An 18,306-nucleotide genomic window follows, 5' to 3' on the forward strand; every position below is an offset into this window, starting at 1 on the left:
CTTGACTGGTAAAAGTGTAACTAATCACTTTTAGATTAAGACAGTTTATTCCTTACATAGCAAAAGCAACAGTAGCCAATGGTGCCAGCTTTCTACTGTGCTTGTCCCACATACCAAAAAGAAGGACATTGAAACAAAAGGGGCCAGATAACTTCCGACACCCATTGCTGAGGAGCCCACTGTAGACTGCAACTGTTTTTCTGTTCTGTAACTGTACTGAGAGGGGCAGGGCAGGAAGCCCCATATCCCAACCAAAACAAAGAGGCCATTAGAAACTGCTTCATGACAGTTTCTCAGGGGAGATAAGGAGGTGATTGTGAGATGGCCTTGAAGCAACTCCTCACAGGCCTCCCATCCTTGCCTGTTCCGGAAGGATCACAAGGCGTTCTCCAACACTCACAGGAGTTGCACTTCAAGTCTTTGCCTCTGTGGACACATTCAAGGTCATCAGGGTGCGGGGGCAGAGCCATTTTCTAACAGTGGATGATTGTCCTGTGCATTGTAGGATGTTTAGCAGCATTTATGGCCTTCACCCACTAGATGTCTAGAGCACCCCCAATCCCAACATGTGACAACCAAAACTGTCTCCAGACATTGCTATATGTACCTTGTGGCAAAATTGTACCCAGTTAAGAACCACTGATCTAGCGCTCTATCCACTCCCCATATTCAAACAATGTATTTCATCTGCAAATATTTCAGTCTTTCCCTCCTTCCTTCCTTCCTTCCTTCCTTCCTTCCTTCCTTCCTTCCATCTTTCTTTCTCTTTCTTTCTTCTTTCTTTTCTTCTGAGATGGATTTTTGCTCTTGTTGCCCAGGCTGGAGTACAATGGCTCGATCTTGGCTCACTGCAACCTCCACCTCCTGGGTTCAAGAGAATCTCCTGCCTCAGCCTCCCAAGTAGCTGGGATTACAAACATGCGCCGCCATGCCCGGCTAATTTTATATTTTTAGTAGAGATGGGGTTTCTCCACGTTGGTCAGGCTGGTGTCGAACTCCCGACCTCAGGTGATCCACCCGCCTCAGCCTCCCAAAGTGCTGGAATTACAGGTGTGAGCCACTGCACCCGGCCCCAAATATTTCAGTATATATTTCTAAAGTACAGTTTTGAAAACACAATAGCTGTTTTGTTTTGTTTTGTTTTGTTTTGTTTTTGAGACAGTCTCACTCTGTTGCCCAGGTTGGAGTGCAGTGGCGCAATCCCGGCTTACTGCAGCCTCAACCTCTTGGGTTCAAGCAATCCTTCCATTTCAGCCTACCAAGTAACTGGGACTACAAGCACATGCCACCACACCCGGCTAGTTTTGCTTTTTTATTTTTAGTAGAGATGGGGTCTCACCATGTTGCCTAGGCTGTTCTCAAACTCCTGGGCTCAAGAGATTCTCTGGCCCTTGCCTCCTTAAGTGCAAGTATTACAGGCATAAGCCACCTGAAGCAGCCACAATAGCATTATTACACCTAAATTCACAAAAGTTCCTTCATAGCATCCAGAAATTGCTCAAATTTCTAATTGTTTTATAAATGTCATTTTTACAGTGTTTTGAATTAGGATTCTAATAATACAGTGTACATATTGCAATTGATTGATATGTCTTTTAGGTATCATTTAGTCTATAGTCTTCTTGCAATTTTTTGGTTGAAGAAACTAGGTTTGTTGTATAGAGTTTTCCACAATCTAGATTTTGCTGATTGCATCCCTGTGGTGTTAACATACACCTTTATCCCTTCTGTATTTCCTGTAAATTGGCCTCAGATCAAGAGGTATGATCAAAGCCAGGTTCTATTTACTTGGCAGACTGTTTCATAGGTAGCACATACACTTCTATAAGGAGTACGTAATGTTTGGTGTTGCCTGTCTTTCTGTTATGTTAGCAGTAGTTGATGCCAAGTGCCTAAACCCAATCTTTTCTTAGGGGTTATAAAGTGGAGATAATTCATTACCATCTTACCTTCCTCATTACTCATTCTAAGACAAGATACTTCTCTTGTTTGGTGACCCAGAGGGACAGTTTGTATAGGAAAGGTTAAATAAAGGCTTGATTATTCTCCAGTTTTCAAAATAATGTGTTTTTCTCTACTATTCTTTAATGCAGGCAAATGAGGCTTGGGGGTTTCTTTTGATAGTATTATGAACTCGTGCATTTAAAAACATTAGATAGGATTCAATCAATTGCAGTTCTTATCCTTATTGATGCTTAAACTTTTCATCTTTGGCTGTCAGGAGTCTCCTAAGTCCTTTTGATGATTTCTACCTCTTTTTTTTTTTTTTTAAAAAAAGGATAATAGAACTTATATATTCATATGAGTATTGTTATCTTCACACTTTCAAATGATGATCAAAGACTTATTCCAAAAATGTTTTGCGCAATGGTAGTACCATATGTGCTAGAGACTGCCATGGTTCACTGCTAATGGTTTTGCTCCTGTTGAGTTCCTGCAATTGAATGGTGGAGTGAGGTTATCCAGACCATTTTGCAGAAATAAAGGATTATTTTTCTTTGAAGACGTGCTTATACCATACTTGTTTACTCAAGACAATATCTTCTCAAAGCAAGGGTGGGCTTCTGTAAAAGACCATTGACGGCATATAGCTACTCTCAGGTACCCTTAGTGTCATTTTTTTTTTCTTTTTTGAGATGGCATTTTGCTCTTGTTGCCCAGGCTGGAGTGCAATGGTGGGATCTTGGCTCACCCAACCTCTGCCTCCCGGGTTCAAGCAATTCTCCTGCCTCAGTCTTCCAAGTAGCTGGGATTACAGGTGCATGCCACCACGCCCAGCTAATGTTTGTATTTTTAGTAGAGACAGGGTTTCAACATGTTGGCCAGGCTGGTTTCCCACTCCTGACCTCAGGTGATCTGCCCACCTTGGCCTCTCAAACTGCTAGGATTACAAGTGTGAGCCACCGCACCTGGACTTCTTAGTGTCATTTGACATGGCCTCTCATCTGGCATTTTAGTAAACTAGGTGTTTAAAATGATTGCTTTTGGAGATATTGAAAGTTTTTACCTAGTCAGCTTCCCGGGAAACACATACAAATAGGGTTTCTTACTCTCGATGCAAACAAAATAGATTTTTTTTTTCTATTTTGAGAGCCAAATACTTGGGATCAAAATCCATGTATGAATAAAGTCTCTCATCATCTCTTCTTCATCACAATGGTTCTGAACATTTTTTTGTTCTAAACTTTTAAAAGCCCTGATGCTAAACCCCAGGACAATTAGAGCAGAATCTTTAGGAAGCAGGTGTCAGGCCTCAGTGTTTTTGAAAGCTCCTAAGGTAATTCTAATGCACAACCGAGGTTGAGAACCTTCCAGAGTAAAGCAAAGAGGACAACAATCTTTATCAAGAGATTAACTTAGACTTCCTGCTATGGTTTGAATGTGTCCCCCAAAGTTTATCTGCTAGAAACTTAATCCCCGATGCAACAGTGTCCAATAAGAGGTGATTAGGTCATGAGGGCTCTGACCTCATGAATGGATTAAAGTCATTAACAAAGGAGAGGCTTAGTTACCACAAGGGTGGATTTGTTATAAAAGCAACTTCAACGCCCTCTTGCTTTCTTGCTGTTGCCTTCTCTTGCACTTCTGCTTTCTGCCATGGGATGACGGAGCTCAAAGGCTCCCACCAGATGCTGGCACCATGCTCTTGGACTTCCCAGCTTCCAGAGCTATGAGCCAAATACAATTCTCATCATTATAAATTACCCACTCTGTGGTAGTCTGTTATAGCAGCATAAAACAGACTAAGACACTCCTAAAGAGTTAGACACTCTTTTCTCAAGAACAGGATATTTGTATACTTGTGGGCTTTTGGAAAGATCATTTCTCACCAGCACTACCTGTTATTCAGAGATTTACACATCGCCCACAGAGAAGAAAACCTGATGAGGCGACTTCTGCTCGTATTGCATAGGAAGAACCTATCTGATGCCACTTTTAGGAAGATTTATTAGAGGATGGGGAGACATTATCTTCAATGTGTGTTTTGTGATGACATCCTGCACTGGCACTTAATGAGTCAAATATGATATTTATAAGGCCTTAATAAAAAGCTTTTCTCTAGCTAGCTTGTATCATTAAATGTCAAACAAACGAAATGAAAAGCTTTCAACATGAAGGCTATCCAAAGAGAGCAGAATGAGCAGAGAATAAAAAATGTTGAGATACTGAGGCAGCATGCAATGAGTGGGCGCTTTCAGGTCCTACGGTCTGGAATGTCAAACTCTCTTCTGCCACTGACCAGTTCTGTGACCTTGGGCAAATTATTTAATGTCTCTAAGCCCCAGGGTTATATGCAAACTGGACAGAATGCCTGTTTCTGATACAGAGAAGGATGTCATAAGTTACTAAGTATTAAAATTGCAGACAATGTCAGCAATTGTATGCAAATGAATGACATTTTGTCAGCCGTATTTCCTGAATATCTGGAGATGAGATAGCAGGCCCAGCTCATGCTAAGGAAAATGTGATACGAAGAACAAGGACCTCCCAAAGATGTCTATGTTGTAATTTCCAGAACCTGTGAATATGTTACCTTAGATGGCAAAAGAGACTTTATAGATGTGATTAAGTTAAAGGTCTTGAGATGGGAGAGATTATCCTGGATTATCCAAAGGAACTCAATGTCATTACAAGAGTCTTTTGAAGTGAAAGAGGGAGGCAGGAGACTTAGAGAATATGTGACCAGTGAAACAGAGGCTGGAGTGATGCAATTGCTGTCTTTGAAGATACGAGAAAGCAGGCTAGGAGCCAAGGAATGCATGCAGCTTCTAGGAGCTAAAAAAAAAAAAAAAAAGGCAATGAAACTATTTCCTCTAGAGCCTCCAGAAGAAATGCAGTCCTGCCGGTACATTGATTTTAGCCCACTGAGATCCAGTTCAGACTTCTGACCCTGGTCCAGAACTTTAAGATAATATCTTTGTGTTATTTTAAGCCACCAAATTTCTGGTACATTGTTACAGCAGCCACAGAAAACACACAGAAGATTAAACCGAATCTCTCTTTGAGCAACCAAAGACTCTGAGTGCAGATTTTGCAAGACAAAGAATCACTTTGGAGACCATGTCATTCAAAATCTATTAGTATAAAGTCTGAGGATTGTAATAATAGTTTACTTGTGAATGAATGTATCCCTCCTGGCATCAGATGGTCCTGATGACTCACTTGCCAATCAAGCTCATTTGTATCACATGCAGAAGGCCCCAGGCACAATCCTGAGGACCCTGCAGTACTCGCTGCAGTACTGGGAAACTGTCTGGTAGGACAGCAAGGAGGAAATTTGGTTATGGTGGACCAATAATCAAGAAAGACAACTCTTTAGGAGTATACAAAGAAGTATACATATGGTCAACCATGCTGGAGGATAATTTGATAACAGTGTCAAAAAACCATGTATCAAAAGCTTTAAAAACGTAAATACTCTGACTCAGCAATTCTACCTATAAGAAAATTCATCTTAGAAGGAAAAAAATTGGATTAATATGCACATCATTCACCTGCTTAAAAAAATCCTTTCCTGGTTTCCGTAATTGCTTATAGAATAACACTTGGGGAGACTGAAGGAAGACAGCAGTACATCCACTTATGTTGGCTAATTAAGACTGGCAGGTGTTCATACTGGGCGTAGCTTGGTGTAGACTTGAACCTGGTTAGATTATTAACCTCGAAGGTCCCTGAGCCACCTTTGCTACATTTGCTTTTTCAAAATGACTGAAACAGTGATTGTGACTAAGAGTTTCAATGTTAAGTCAGCGCCTGGCCTTGTACATTTATCATAAACTATCATCCAATTTTGTGGGTTAAATAAATTACAATTTTATATGTGTATGCAATTGAGCCCTTAAGTGTTGAAAATTACCTATGGTCTTACTCATTCACTGACATTCAGATAATATATTTGGCATGCAAAAGTTGTGAATCCAATTTATGCTCAACTACAAGTGAGGAATCTTTATCCATTTTTTTTTCTGATGTGTTATCTGTTTCAGTTTCATGTCTGGACTCAAACCCCATAAAGAATGGACCAAAATTTACACGGCACTCTTGAGTATGATGGCGGCTGTATGTGGAGTTTTGATTAAACTGCGCTACATGTGTGATTATTACTTGTAAACAGATGATTAGATATTAATTAGACAATAAGTGATTGTAAAGCACTTAGAAAATAAAAGTGTTTATAAATACCACCAAGTAATAGCAACAATCATTCTTTACTGACTACACAGCTGCTAATGTCAATAAGAATGATTTATTCCAGCTAAGGGCAACTTTAATTTATGCAAAAAACCCTGCCATCATATTTGTTTTGCTACAGCAAAACAAAATATATCATATTTACAACTGATTTTATCATCAGTGTTTAAATAAATACATCTTGTTTTGATTTAAAAAATATCTCTTTTAAGACCTTCTCAAACACAGGTGCAATGACTGGTGTCCTTGAGTGCTAAGAATATTGGAGCTGGGCTGGGTGCAGTGGCTCACGCCTGTAATCCCAGCATTTTGGGAGGCCAAGGCGGGCAGATCACCTGAGGTCAGGAGTTCGAGACCAGCATAGACAACATGGTGAAACCTCCGTCTCTAGTAAAAATAGAAAAATTAGCCAGGTGTGGTGGCGCATGCCTGTAATCCCAGACTCGGGAGGCTGAGGCAGGAGAACTGCTTGAACTGGGATGCAGAGGTTGCAGTGAGCCTAGATGGTGCCACTGCACTCCAGCCTGGGAGACAATGCAAGACTCTGTCTCAAAAAAAAAAAAAAAGTAAAAAGAAAAATAGAATATTGGAACTCCTTACTGCTCATCTCCCCAACCAATTGCAAATATATATTTCTTTTAAATGTAAGATGTAAAATAACATTTTGTTAGCTGTATTTTCATGTATGTGGTAGGTTTGTCATCTTGGGTCTGTGCAGTTTCTCCCTAGCTCCAGAAAACTGTACTTACATTCAAATTTTGGTCACATGGATGAGTAAAAGTCAATTCTTTTTTGGTTATTATAGAAATTAGAAAACCAAGAAAATCAATAAGCACTTTCATTTTATCTTCTTGATTCTCACCGCCCCCATCACAAAAATAGATTTTGAAGCCCTATTTTCATGTTGTCACCATTATTTTTTTCCCCTAATGGCTTGTTTTTTTTTTTTGAGACAGAGTTTTGCTCTTGTTGCCCAGAGTAGAGTGCAATGGCGCAATCTTGGCTCACTACAGCCTCCACCTCCCTGGTTCAAGCAATTCTCCTGCCTCAGCATCCCAAGTAGCTGGGATTACAGGTGCCCGCCACCACTCCTGGCTAATTTTTTATTTTTTATTTTTAGTAGAGATGGGGTTTCACCATGTTGGCCAGGCTGGTCTTGAACGCCTGGCCTCAGGTGATCCGCCTGCCTTGGCCCACCCCCCAGTGGCTTTTATAGGTCATACACTTGTATCAGCCATGCTCTTGGCCCACTGGTTAGCCTGGCAATGTAACTGTGTTTTGTTTTGTTTTTGAGACAGGGTCTTACTCTGTCACCCAGGCTGGAGTGCGGTGGCACGCTCTTGGCTAACTGCAAACTGCGCCTCCCAGGTTCAAGCGATTCTCCTGCCTCAGCATCCCGAGTAGCTGGGATTACAGGTATCTGCCACCATGCCCGACTAGTTTTTGTATTTTTTTTAGTAGAGATGGGATTTCACCATGTTGGTCAGGCTGGTTCGAACTCCTGACCTCAGGTAATCCACCCACCTCAGCCTCCCAAAGTGCTGGGATTACAGGCGTGAGCCACTGCACTCGGCCACAACTATGTTAATTTTTCTTGTCGTGAGTAAATTCAGGCACCTACAATGAGTCCAGATCCACAGTTGCACAAATATGAAATGAACCGAATGAATAAAAGTGGAGAGTACTTCATGTACATGAATTCAATAGAAAAGGGGTTAAGGGGTTATATTTGATAATGAGATCTGCATGAGTTAGCTCAGCAAGCTTGTTAATAAAGCAAATCTAACTACTGTGTATCACACAATGAGGCAGGGTAGTTTGCTGGAAAAGTATCAAATTTTGATTTAAGAGACCTGGATTCAAGTGATACTTCTACCACTTACTATGTGACCAAGGTCAAATCACTTAATTGCTCTGAATTTGTTCATTCATTTGAAACTTTTCGTCATTAAAACCTGTCAGTCTCAGAGTGCTATTATAAGTCAATGTGTAAAAGCACCAAGGGAGGGGTGAAACGCTTTCTACTGCAAAATACTTTTACTATTATAATTTTCCTGGAATGGGTGGAAAGGATTTGTGTGTGGATTTCATTACTTAGTATGGTAGAGTCTTTTCCTGGACTATTAGGCCTACATCTTAAGCCACATGTGGACAACTGGGAAAGTGGTTCAAAACAGAAACATAGAATTAGCAAAATTCCATAGGAGGCAATAATGCTTTCTGGGAAATCTTAAATTCTTCTGTCAACTTTACTCTGTTTTCCATCTCCCTTCGTTCTTCATAATAAATTTCTTTCTTTCTTTCTTTCTTTTTTTTTTTTTTTTGAGACAGGGTCTCACTCTGTTGGCCAGGCTGGAGTGCAATGGTGCAATGTCAGCTCACTGCAACCTCTGCCTCCCAGGTTCAAGCGATTCTCCTGCCCCAGCCTCCCGAGTAGCTGGGATTACAGATGTGGGCCACCATGCCCGGCTAATTTTTGTATTTTTAGTAGAGACAGGGTTTCACCATGTTGGCCAGGCTGGTCTTGAATTCTTGACCTCAAGTGATCTGCCCGCCTCAGCCTCCCAAAGTGCTGGGATTACAGGCATGAACCACCATGCCCGGCTGAAAATAATGTTTTCAACAATTTGATGATGATGTGAGGACCGCTTGTAAGAAGGTAGATGTCATTTGTAGGTGTCTTCCAAGCTGAAGTTAAGGTCTCTATGGCTTGGCTTCCTCATCTGCAAAGTGGAGCAACTATACCTATCTGATTGGGTGTTGTCAGGGCTATGGTTAGGGTATGATAAGCATTAGGTTGGCGCAAAAATAATTGTGGTTTTGTCGTTACTTTTTTTTTTTTTGAGATGGAGTTTTGCTCTTGTCGCACAGGATGGAGTGCAATGGTATGGTCCCTGCTCACTGCAACCTCTGCCTCTTGGGTTCAAGCAATTCTTCTGCCTCAGCCTCCCTAGTAGCTGGGATTACAGGTGCCCAACAATGCGCCCGGCTAAATTTTGTATTTTTAGGAGAGACGAGGTTTCGCCATGCTGGCCAGGCTGGTGTCGAACTCCTGACGTCAGGTGATCTGCCCACCTCAGCCTCCCAAAGTGCTGGGATTACAGGCATGAGTTACCACTCCTGGCCTGTCATTGCTTTTAATGGTAAAAACTGCAATTACTTTTGCACCAACCTAATACCTAGCATAGTGCTAAAGACATAAGAGGTACTCAATACACGGTAGAAATAATCAGGATAGTGCTTGTTAGGGACAGCGCTGATCTGGCAAGTTCTCATAGAAGGCATGCCTTTCTTGTAGAGGTCACAGGACTCAGGAGCCCTGTCCCTAAACAATCCCTGGGATTTTTCTGAACAGCCTGCTTCCAACACATTTCCTCTACCTCTGCTAACTGGAGATGGGACTTTAGGACTCTGCTCCAGCTTTGTTCCTCAGTTTCAACTTTCTTGTTTCCTCTCACTGAGATCTGTGCATCTTTCTATTTGCTCATGAGCTAACCACTCCTGTCTCATCCCAACCCTAATACCCAGCCCTTGATGCCTTTGGGGAGGAGAGTAATGTTCGTTGTTTTTTTTCTAATTATAAGACTAATATAAGGTTGGTGCGGTGCCTCATGCCTGTAATCTCAGCACTTTGGGAGGCTGAGACAGGTGGATTGCTTGAGCTCAGGAGTTCGAGACCAGCCTGGGCAACATGGAGAAACACCATCTCTACAAAAAATTAGCCAGGCATGGTTGTGCATCCTGTAGTCCCAGCTACTCGGAGGGTTGAGGTGGGAGGATCACCTGAGCCTGGGAGGTTGAGGCTGCTGTGATCACGCCACTGCATTCCAGCCTAGGCAAGAGAGTGAGACTCTGTCTCAAAAAAGAGTAACATATGCACATTTTTGAATATTTGTTATAGACAGAAAATATTTTTTAAGTAAAACAAAACTCTTCCATCACCCCACAGTTTAAAGATTTCACTTTTAGCATCTTGATATATTTCCTTCCAATGCTTTTTACTGTGCATGTACATATCACATAATTGGGCTTATGTTTTTGGAATCACACTCTGTAGTCTACTTTTCTAACACTATTATGCTAACATGTGCCCAAAACATTAGAATTTTTTCAAAAACATGACTCTTAGTGAGTGTACAGTACTATATTATATGGACTTATTTTATTTTTATTTTAACCATTCCTACTATTGCCGTAAGTTGTATCTTTTTTGCCTTTCATAAATAATTCTGCATTAAGCATCTTCGTATATAATTACTTGTGTGCTTCTCTATTTCTTTTGGGATAAATACCAAGTGGAAGTCCTAGGTCAAAGTGTATGAATATTCTAAAGGGTGTTAGCATATGCTGACAAATATTGTCTATGGAATTTTTAATGAAGTTAACACATGCATAGATTTTGTGTAATCATTACCATAATCAAGATACATAAAGATTCTTGGTCAGCCACGGTGGCTCATGCCTGTAATCTTAGCACTTTGGGAGGTCGAGGCAGGTAAATCACTTGAGGCCAGGAGTTCCAGACCAGCCTGGACAACACAGTGAAATGCTGTCTCTATCAAAAATACAAAAAGATTAGACAGGTGTGGTAGCGCACACCTGTGGTCCCAGAGACTTGGGAGGGTCAGGTGGGAGGATCGCTTGAGCATGGGAGGCAGAGGTTGCAGTGAGCTGAGATTGCAGTTGCATCACTGCACTCCAGCCTGGGAAACTGAGTAAGATCCCATCTCTAAAAAAAAAAAAAAAAAAAGGAAATGGAAAAAAAGAGCTACATAATAATTCCATTACCCCAATAAGCTCTCTCCTGCTAACCCTTCATAGTCATCCCCTTCATAACCCTTATGGAATATTTAGCTCTGTAGTGTGGAATTAACTGATCATTCTTAGCTAAATGTCTTGATAGCATTACAATGCCCCCAAGTTAAAATAACCCATTCAAGTATTATCAAGAATTCTCGGAGTAGGTTGCAGCAGCTGCCAGGACTGGTCTCCAAAGTAGGTGGATCTGATAAGGACTCCTCTAAGAGTGGTGTCTGAAAGAGTCTGTTTCTGCCATTGAAACTACAAGACACGCTGAGATTCAATCACAGGACTATGGAGAGAGGAGCAGGAGGAAGCCAGGACTAGGCTGGAGTAGGATTAGTGAGAATGGAATTAGTTATAGAGCTGACCCTCAGGGTACTTAGACAGAAGTCTAAATTGCAAAGTTTAAGAACTTGGGATGAATAAATGTCAGGTGTGACTTGGACTTAGCACAAAGTGGCACTGAAAGCTCAGGGTTTGATGTGGGTAACACAATGAAGATATCCTAGGCAGAGGCAGCATCTTGGTTCAATGGGACAGGGAGGATTAGGAGGGGAGAAAGGTGAGGAAGGGAGGCAGAAAATATTGAGAGTCTAAGGGGATGGTCTAGGCTCTTGGACAGGAGTTCACAAGGACCCAGCAAGACATCAGAACTCTGAAATGGGCAGGTGAACAGGTGAACCTCTCATTCTGGAGAGAGAATTAGATGACCAATGACCAGTGAGGAGCCAAGGAGCAGTTCAGTGGCCCAGAATACAGCAGGGTTAGGTGCTTTCCAATGTGAACAATGACTCTTCAAGGCAGTGGTTTGTAAACTTTAGCATGGGTCAGAATGCTTTGTTAAAGCACGGATTCCTGGGCTCCACCACCTCAGTTTCTGATTCAGTAGGTCTGGGGTGGGGATCCAGAATTTCTGATAAGTGACCAGGGCTACTGGTGCTACTTCTTGGAGAAGCACACTTTGAGAACCACTGCTCTAAGGCAAAAATACATATATTGAGATTAGAATAACTATGTCACTTGCACATCACCCAGTACAGGTAGGAAAGGGGCTCCTAAATGTAACATAGGGTTTGGCTCTTCCAGGCGATGAGCTGGTAGAGCTGAACCTGCAGCTGGAGGTGTTTTGTGCTTCCAGGAGCGCAGACAGAATAGGAAGCAACTGGCCCCTTTTAGATGACCCAAGCATCACTGGAATTCTCATGTCACTGGAGTTCTGTCCTGTATAGGTCATAATACTCTCAAGTGATGTTATTTTGACTTAAAGGGCCAGGATCAAAAACTGTCAAACTGTAATTCACTGCTACAGAATCCACTTTCTTCTTCTTTTAGGGCTAGCCATCTTTGCTTATTGAGGAGTAATAAAAATAATGTCCCCTTACATTAGCATGGCACATCTTAATTCACAAAGTACATTGACATGATATCTTTTGGAAACAGATGCTTGGTGCTGCAAAGAAAAATTAGCACTGAGACAAAAGATCTCTCAGCAAGGCAATTTGTACTTCCTGCACTGCAGGAAGGGTACCCTCGCTAGCCATCTTGCCATGAGAGTACAATGAACAAAGGAAAAGCAGACATATTTATCTGTTATGCATTTGGGGTTGTCCTTACTGCTGCGTCTGATCTCCGTTGGTTGGAGCCAGACCTCACAATTTAAACTAAAACCTGATTGGCTAATAACTTAAAACATTTTTAAACAGGTAAGGGGAATAGGCTGCAAGCTGGGACATGCCTGTGAGCACGTCCAGCACAGACATCTTGGTTAAAGTACAAGGACATAGCATATACTATGTGCCTGTAAGCATGGCATGTCTAACAGCTACATAGGATAGGACTTAACAAAGACTTATTAGCAAATTTGTTTTTTAACAAGAAAGGAAACTTTGAAGAGTAACTTTTCTACTTCCCACAATATCTCATTTGCTGGTATTTTTACCCCATCCTTTGGGCTACTGATTCTCAAAGCATGGTTCTCAGGCCCGCAGCATTCACATCACCCAGAAACTTGTTAGAAAAGCAAATTCTGACCCCACCCCAGATTTACTGAATCAGGTCTAGGGTCTGGCAGGGGGCCAATAATTTGCATTTCTAACAAGTTCCCTGGTGATGCTGATGTTGGTGCTGCTGGTCTCAGACCACTACTGAAATAGTGGTCTGGATGAAACCACTGCTATAGATAAAAATGAAAGACATAGAAGCCCAGGGACTTGTCCTAAGAGGACTCCTGCCTAGATCCTTTTCTTACTATAACTGCTGCATCCCTGCTCCCTACGCACCCGCCCCTCGCAAAAAAAAAAAAAAAATCCTTCAAATCCCAGCTGCATTATTTTAGAGCTTTGCGAATGTGAATACCTGTAAAATGGGGATAACAACAGGATCCACCTCTCTGGGTTGTTACAAAGATTAAACAAGGACTAGGTAAAGTACTTAGCACTGCTTGTGCTTAATAAATGCCAGAGATTGTCATGATTTTTTATTAATATTAAAAGCGACAATTCACAACGAATACCTTGATATGTTCTTTGGGTGTGTGTCTTCAGAATGCTCCTCTTAAAATGTGAATGTCCCTAGATAATGTAGACATTAAAGCACCTGATCGTTAACATTCCATCTCTGATTGCCATGAGCATTTGGCTGAGAGCAGGGTACTTCAGAAATGGGACCTACGACTGGTAAAGTGGGAGCCAAGGGGTAATAGACCAGTGCACGGAACAGTGTATTGTATTGAAAGGTACACAACAGCAAGACTTCCTGAGGAAACTTTGAATAGCTGGGGAGGGGGAAGAGTGGCTGACAGAGGAAGCAACTGGGAAGAGCAGCCAGGAGTAGGCTTTTAAAGACCATCTGCCTCCTTCAAAGTTCCCCCTAGGGCAGCCCCAGGGGAGGGCTGCAGGGCTACACCAGGCCACAGGGGATCTGCCAGGGTTCACGTTGCATGAAGTCTACGGGGTAAACACTCAGGTGCCCATAGTGAATGTCCGGAGGGGCCCCCCACTGGCAATTGGCACAGTGAATTTAGGCTCAAAAGTGGCTTTGTCTTCAGGGTGACTTCTATTTGGCAAATATCCTGACTACGGTACATCACGCGCTCGCTCATGCCAGGGACATTGTCATTTATTAGTGGAGGTCTGCTATGTTGTTTCTCAAGGCGCCCTGGGCCCCTCAGGAAGCGGTTTTACGTTATCTGGGTGGCGCAGCCCGGGTCCCGTGCCCGGAGAGGACGGAGACCTTTGCAACTGAATTAAACAGAAGAAACAAAAGCAGTAAGTTCGGGCCCGTGGGTACAGCGGACAGCCAATGGGGCCCGGCCGCTTCCCGGCGGAGTGGTACTATGATGACAGTAGCCAACCAGCGCGCTCTATGCAAATGAGATACTGTATCCCGCACCAGCCGCTTCAGTGTCGTCTGGTTGTTATAGTGATAAACTGAGGCCTTGCCTCTTGGCTTCTGAGAGAGAGAGAGAGAGAGAGAGAAAGGGGCGGGGGGGTAACCTCTTTACTTCCCCCAGGGAAGACAGCAAGAAGAGGAGAAGAATGCGGGGGGGATACGTGGGAGGGAGGGGAGAAAAATACGTGACAAAGAAAACATTCTCTGCCTGGGAGGAGACTCTTTAAGGGTGTAGAGCTAGAGGGAGCATTCACTGGCCATGCCAGTAGTTACCACTGATGCTGAGTCAGAAACAGGTATCCCAAAATCCCTTTCCAATGAGCCTCCCTCAGAAACCATGGAGGAAATAGAGCACACATGCCCACAGCCTCGACTGGTAAGTAAAGACAAAGGATGGAAATGTATGCGTGGCTATGGCATAAAAGAGTTCCTTATGCGCCCGCAGCCAGCGAGGAAAACGATGCTTAGAGGATTTTCATGTAAATGAGAAGAGCGCTACCGCCTAATCCTTCTCAGCTGTTTATACTTAGCTTCTATACCGGGCGCTGCTCTCAGCTTACAAAGCATTATTGTATTGGCTGGGTAGGAAACGGGCTGCTTGGGAGATGCTGTGTTTTTGTGCTTTGCGAGGGGGGGCCTTTTTCCTTTTAGGTGTGTTCTTGTTTGAAGGTAAAAAATCCTACAGGGCAATTTTAAAATGGTATTCTCTTCACCAAGCTCGGGACGAGTCGCTTGTTAAGTTTTAAATTCTAGCTAAGGAATGATTCGTTCCTCAACTGATTTTGGTGCCTAATGCCAATTTTGGGGGAAAAAATGGAAATGACATGGAAGCAAAACTTCCCCATCCGTTTGAGAATGTTCAAATTAAATAAATAAATACACAGGAGTCCCTCAATGATGTAGTTGGAAACAATACGCATTTAAAATGAATTGTAAAACATTTCCAGAGTGTGCTGTTAGGGTTTCTCTTCAGGTGTTGGAAACCTGGGGACGCTACATTTATTTAGAAAGGGGCTGCATGCCTTTAAGAATGAAAGTGTGGAAACGGGGTACTGAGAGCGTCCTTCTGCCTCCGTAACTGCACCGTAACTGCTCTCCCAAATTTGGTCGTCTTTCTACCACTGGTCATGATCTTCTAGGTAGATGTGAAACTTCGTTCCCAACCACCTCAGCTTGTGTCCTCAAGGAATCAAAAACACGAATGGGTGGTGGGTTTTCTGTGGTATGAAGTCTCGTGGAACTTGGGGAGACCTCTCTTTGAGCCCCCCAATCCATAAGACACACTAGTTAAAGCTATCCTTTCCTTTAGCAATTTCCCACAAGTTAAAAGGTGGAATATTTTGATTGGCTGTGGAGTTTGACCCTGGGAAGAGTTTTTTGAAAAAGGATTTTGTTATATAGCATTTTCTGAGAACCTGCAAAATTAGGGCTCACAGATGACAAGGCCAGCCCATCATAAAATTCTTATTTCTTATTAAGAGTTAATAAGGGTTCAAAGGCAGGCTTAGAACAACTTCCTGAAAAGCATAAATGCAGAGGAAGTTAGTTACATTAGAGCACTGTGGGCTTTCCCCCCCATGCTTCTATTTTAAAAAATATTTTCTTTTAGGGCAGTTTAATACTAACTGTGCCCTAGTACTTTACCCACTTACTGAATGACCTACACAATGTAGTGTCTATGTTCTCATGAGATACAAACCATCCCAATAAGTTTGTTACTAAGGGATTCCTTTGAGTCACTAAACAACTCATGGTTTAGCATAAAGAAAAATGACTACTAAAAGCATATTACAAGATCATCATATACACATATACATGTATACACATATATACAGAGAGAAAGAGACTCACTCTGTTGTCTAGGCTGGCCTCAAACTTGAACTCCTGGACTCAAGTGATCTTCCTGCCTCAGCCTCCCAAGTAGCTGGGATTATAGGCTTGTGCCACAGCACTGGACCTATATATATATATATATTTATGGTTTTTTGTGCCCATGCTTACCCAAAAATACATTTTTTAAAGTAAGAACAATCTCCAAATTTGCATCACATACCTTCCTGACAGAGGTAAAGGGCAGAGGAGAGCAAGGCGACATCCAGCTCAAGTTTGTGCATCATTTCCATCTCTTTTGTCTACTATTTGTCCTTCCATTTTTACCTCTTAGCTATTCTGCTTCTTGGTTGCTTCTGCCTGAGAGAGATCAGCAGAGAAAATTAAGGAAAGGAAGAAAGTTCAAGTTGCTTTCTTTTTTTTAAAGAGGGAGTCTCCCTCTGTCGTCCAGACTGGAGTGCAGTGGCCTGATCTCGGCTCACTGCAACCTCCACCTCCTGGGTTCGAGTGATTCTCCTGCTTCAGCCTCCTGAGTAGCTGGGATTACAGGCGGGCACCACCATGCCTGGCTAATTTTTTTTTTTTTTTTTTGTATTTTTAGTAGAGATGGGGTTTTGCCATGTTGGCCAGGCTGGTCTCAAACTCCTGATCTCAGGTGATTTGTTTACCTTGGCCTCCCAAAGTGCTGGGATTATAAGTGTGAGCCACCACACTTGGCCAAGTTACTTTCCACTTTCATTTGTGACAGCTTATTCCAGGTGGTAACTCACAAGAACCACGCAAAGCTGGCGATGTCCTCTATACCCTCACCTCCCACCCATTTAGAAATAAGGAAACTGAGGTTCAGAGAGGGTAAGTGACTTATCCAAGGGTCATACTGCTTTGAAGGGGGCAGAGGTGGGATTTGAACCCAGAGCTCTACACCTGAAAAGTGAAAGATCTTTCTTCTATAATATATTCATAAGTGAGATACATTCCCTTTCCCATCTTTTTGCCGGTTCTGGGTTTTTTTTTTTTTTGTGTGTGTGTGTGTGTGTGTGTATCATACACATGCACAGGTATGACAGGGATATACAGAAGTTGAACTGTTGAAGCACCTGCTTTGATTTATTTATGATAAAAAGTTTTCCATGTTGTTCATCATTATCATGGGCTACTGAAATTTGACACTGTTTAAATAGGGGCTTGCAACCAATTTATAAACCACTACTAAATTTTTTAAAGTGCTTTTTCTCTTAATAGCTAACTTTGATCACTGTAGGTTTATGTTCTAAATTTGGATTTATACTTCATAGCCTAACTTTCCTTTGCTAATGATCTTACTTTAATAAGTAAGGCACATGCTAACTACTTAATAAAAAAGTTTGTTGATTAAGAGAGTGAGCAGTAAGTGAAAATATGAAATTAATATTTTTTTCCTCTGTTTTTTAGTAGTTTCTGTTGATCTTGTAGCTTTGCTAATGTCTTCATGTTTCAAATTGTATCAATTCTGCATTTCTCCCAGCACCCAGACATATAGCTCCAAACTGTATGTGGGTCACTGACACCACAGCAATCAACAGAGTGTGGCTACTGAGTTGCTTAACTAACTATGGAAAGTGTATGAAATATTTGCAGGAGGCCTGTTTAGGATTGAAGCTCCACATCTGAATTCTCCTTCAGAGGGCAGGCTCCTGCTCCCAGTTGTTGAAATGAAGTGAGGAGCTGGCATATGTGAGTGAGTAAACAGGACTTTAAAGCAGTCTATATTTTAGATCCCTGTAAATAACAAATTGATAACAATATTGCACATGTGATTAAATCATGTTTCAAGGGGAAGTTTTTCTGAAAGGAATACTTCTAGTTTCTCTACCTGCCTTATTCTTCATTAGAGGAAAATATAAGAAAGGAGACGATTAAATAGAATGAAATAACTCTGATAAAGAAATTAGAAAAGAAATATCAAAAACATTACCTAGGTTTTATGATAGAGGCTATATTTTAGGAACGTAATCTTACTACCCTTACCATTTTACCATGGTGCTCTGATTTGAGATGCTTCTGAGAACTCTGTGTAACTCACTGTTACAATGTTTACTCTTGATTCTTGAC

General features: G+C 41.9%; 2 protein-coding genes across 5 annotated transcripts in view; one reads left to right on the forward strand and one right to left on the reverse strand.

Moving 5' to 3' along the window:
- Positions 1-18,306, forward strand: part of PCYT1B (phosphate cytidylyltransferase 1B, choline) — a 108,369-nt gene that overhangs the window by 10,586 nt on the left and 79,477 nt on the right. The window contains exon 1 of one of the 3 annotated variants that reach the window (XM_012448849.2): positions 14,546-14,761. The exons of 1 other annotated variant lie outside the window; for it this stretch is intronic. In XM_012448849.2, the coding sequence (XP_012304272.1) occupies positions 14,645-14,761 (117 nt within the window). In that variant the 5' untranslated portion in view covers positions 14,546-14,644. Of the gene's footprint in view, positions 1-14,545; positions 14,762-18,306 lie in introns of those variants that run through there. One more of the 3 variants, XM_012448852.3, reaches the window with a different exon arrangement.
- The window catches only part of PDK3 (pyruvate dehydrogenase kinase 3), a 217,004-nt gene that overhangs the window by 6,455 nt on the left and 192,243 nt on the right, over positions 1-18,306 (reverse strand). The gene's annotated exons all lie outside the window — the stretch shown is intronic.

This window comes from Aotus nancymaae, unplaced genomic scaffold (assembly GCF_030222135.1).
Source record: "Aotus nancymaae isolate 86718 unplaced genomic scaffold, 86718_ANA_hifiasm-v0.15.2.pri h1tg000058l, whole genome shotgun sequence".
In the NCBI taxonomy this organism is placed as follows: domain Eukaryota; kingdom Metazoa; phylum Chordata; class Mammalia; order Primates; family Aotidae; genus Aotus; species Aotus nancymaae.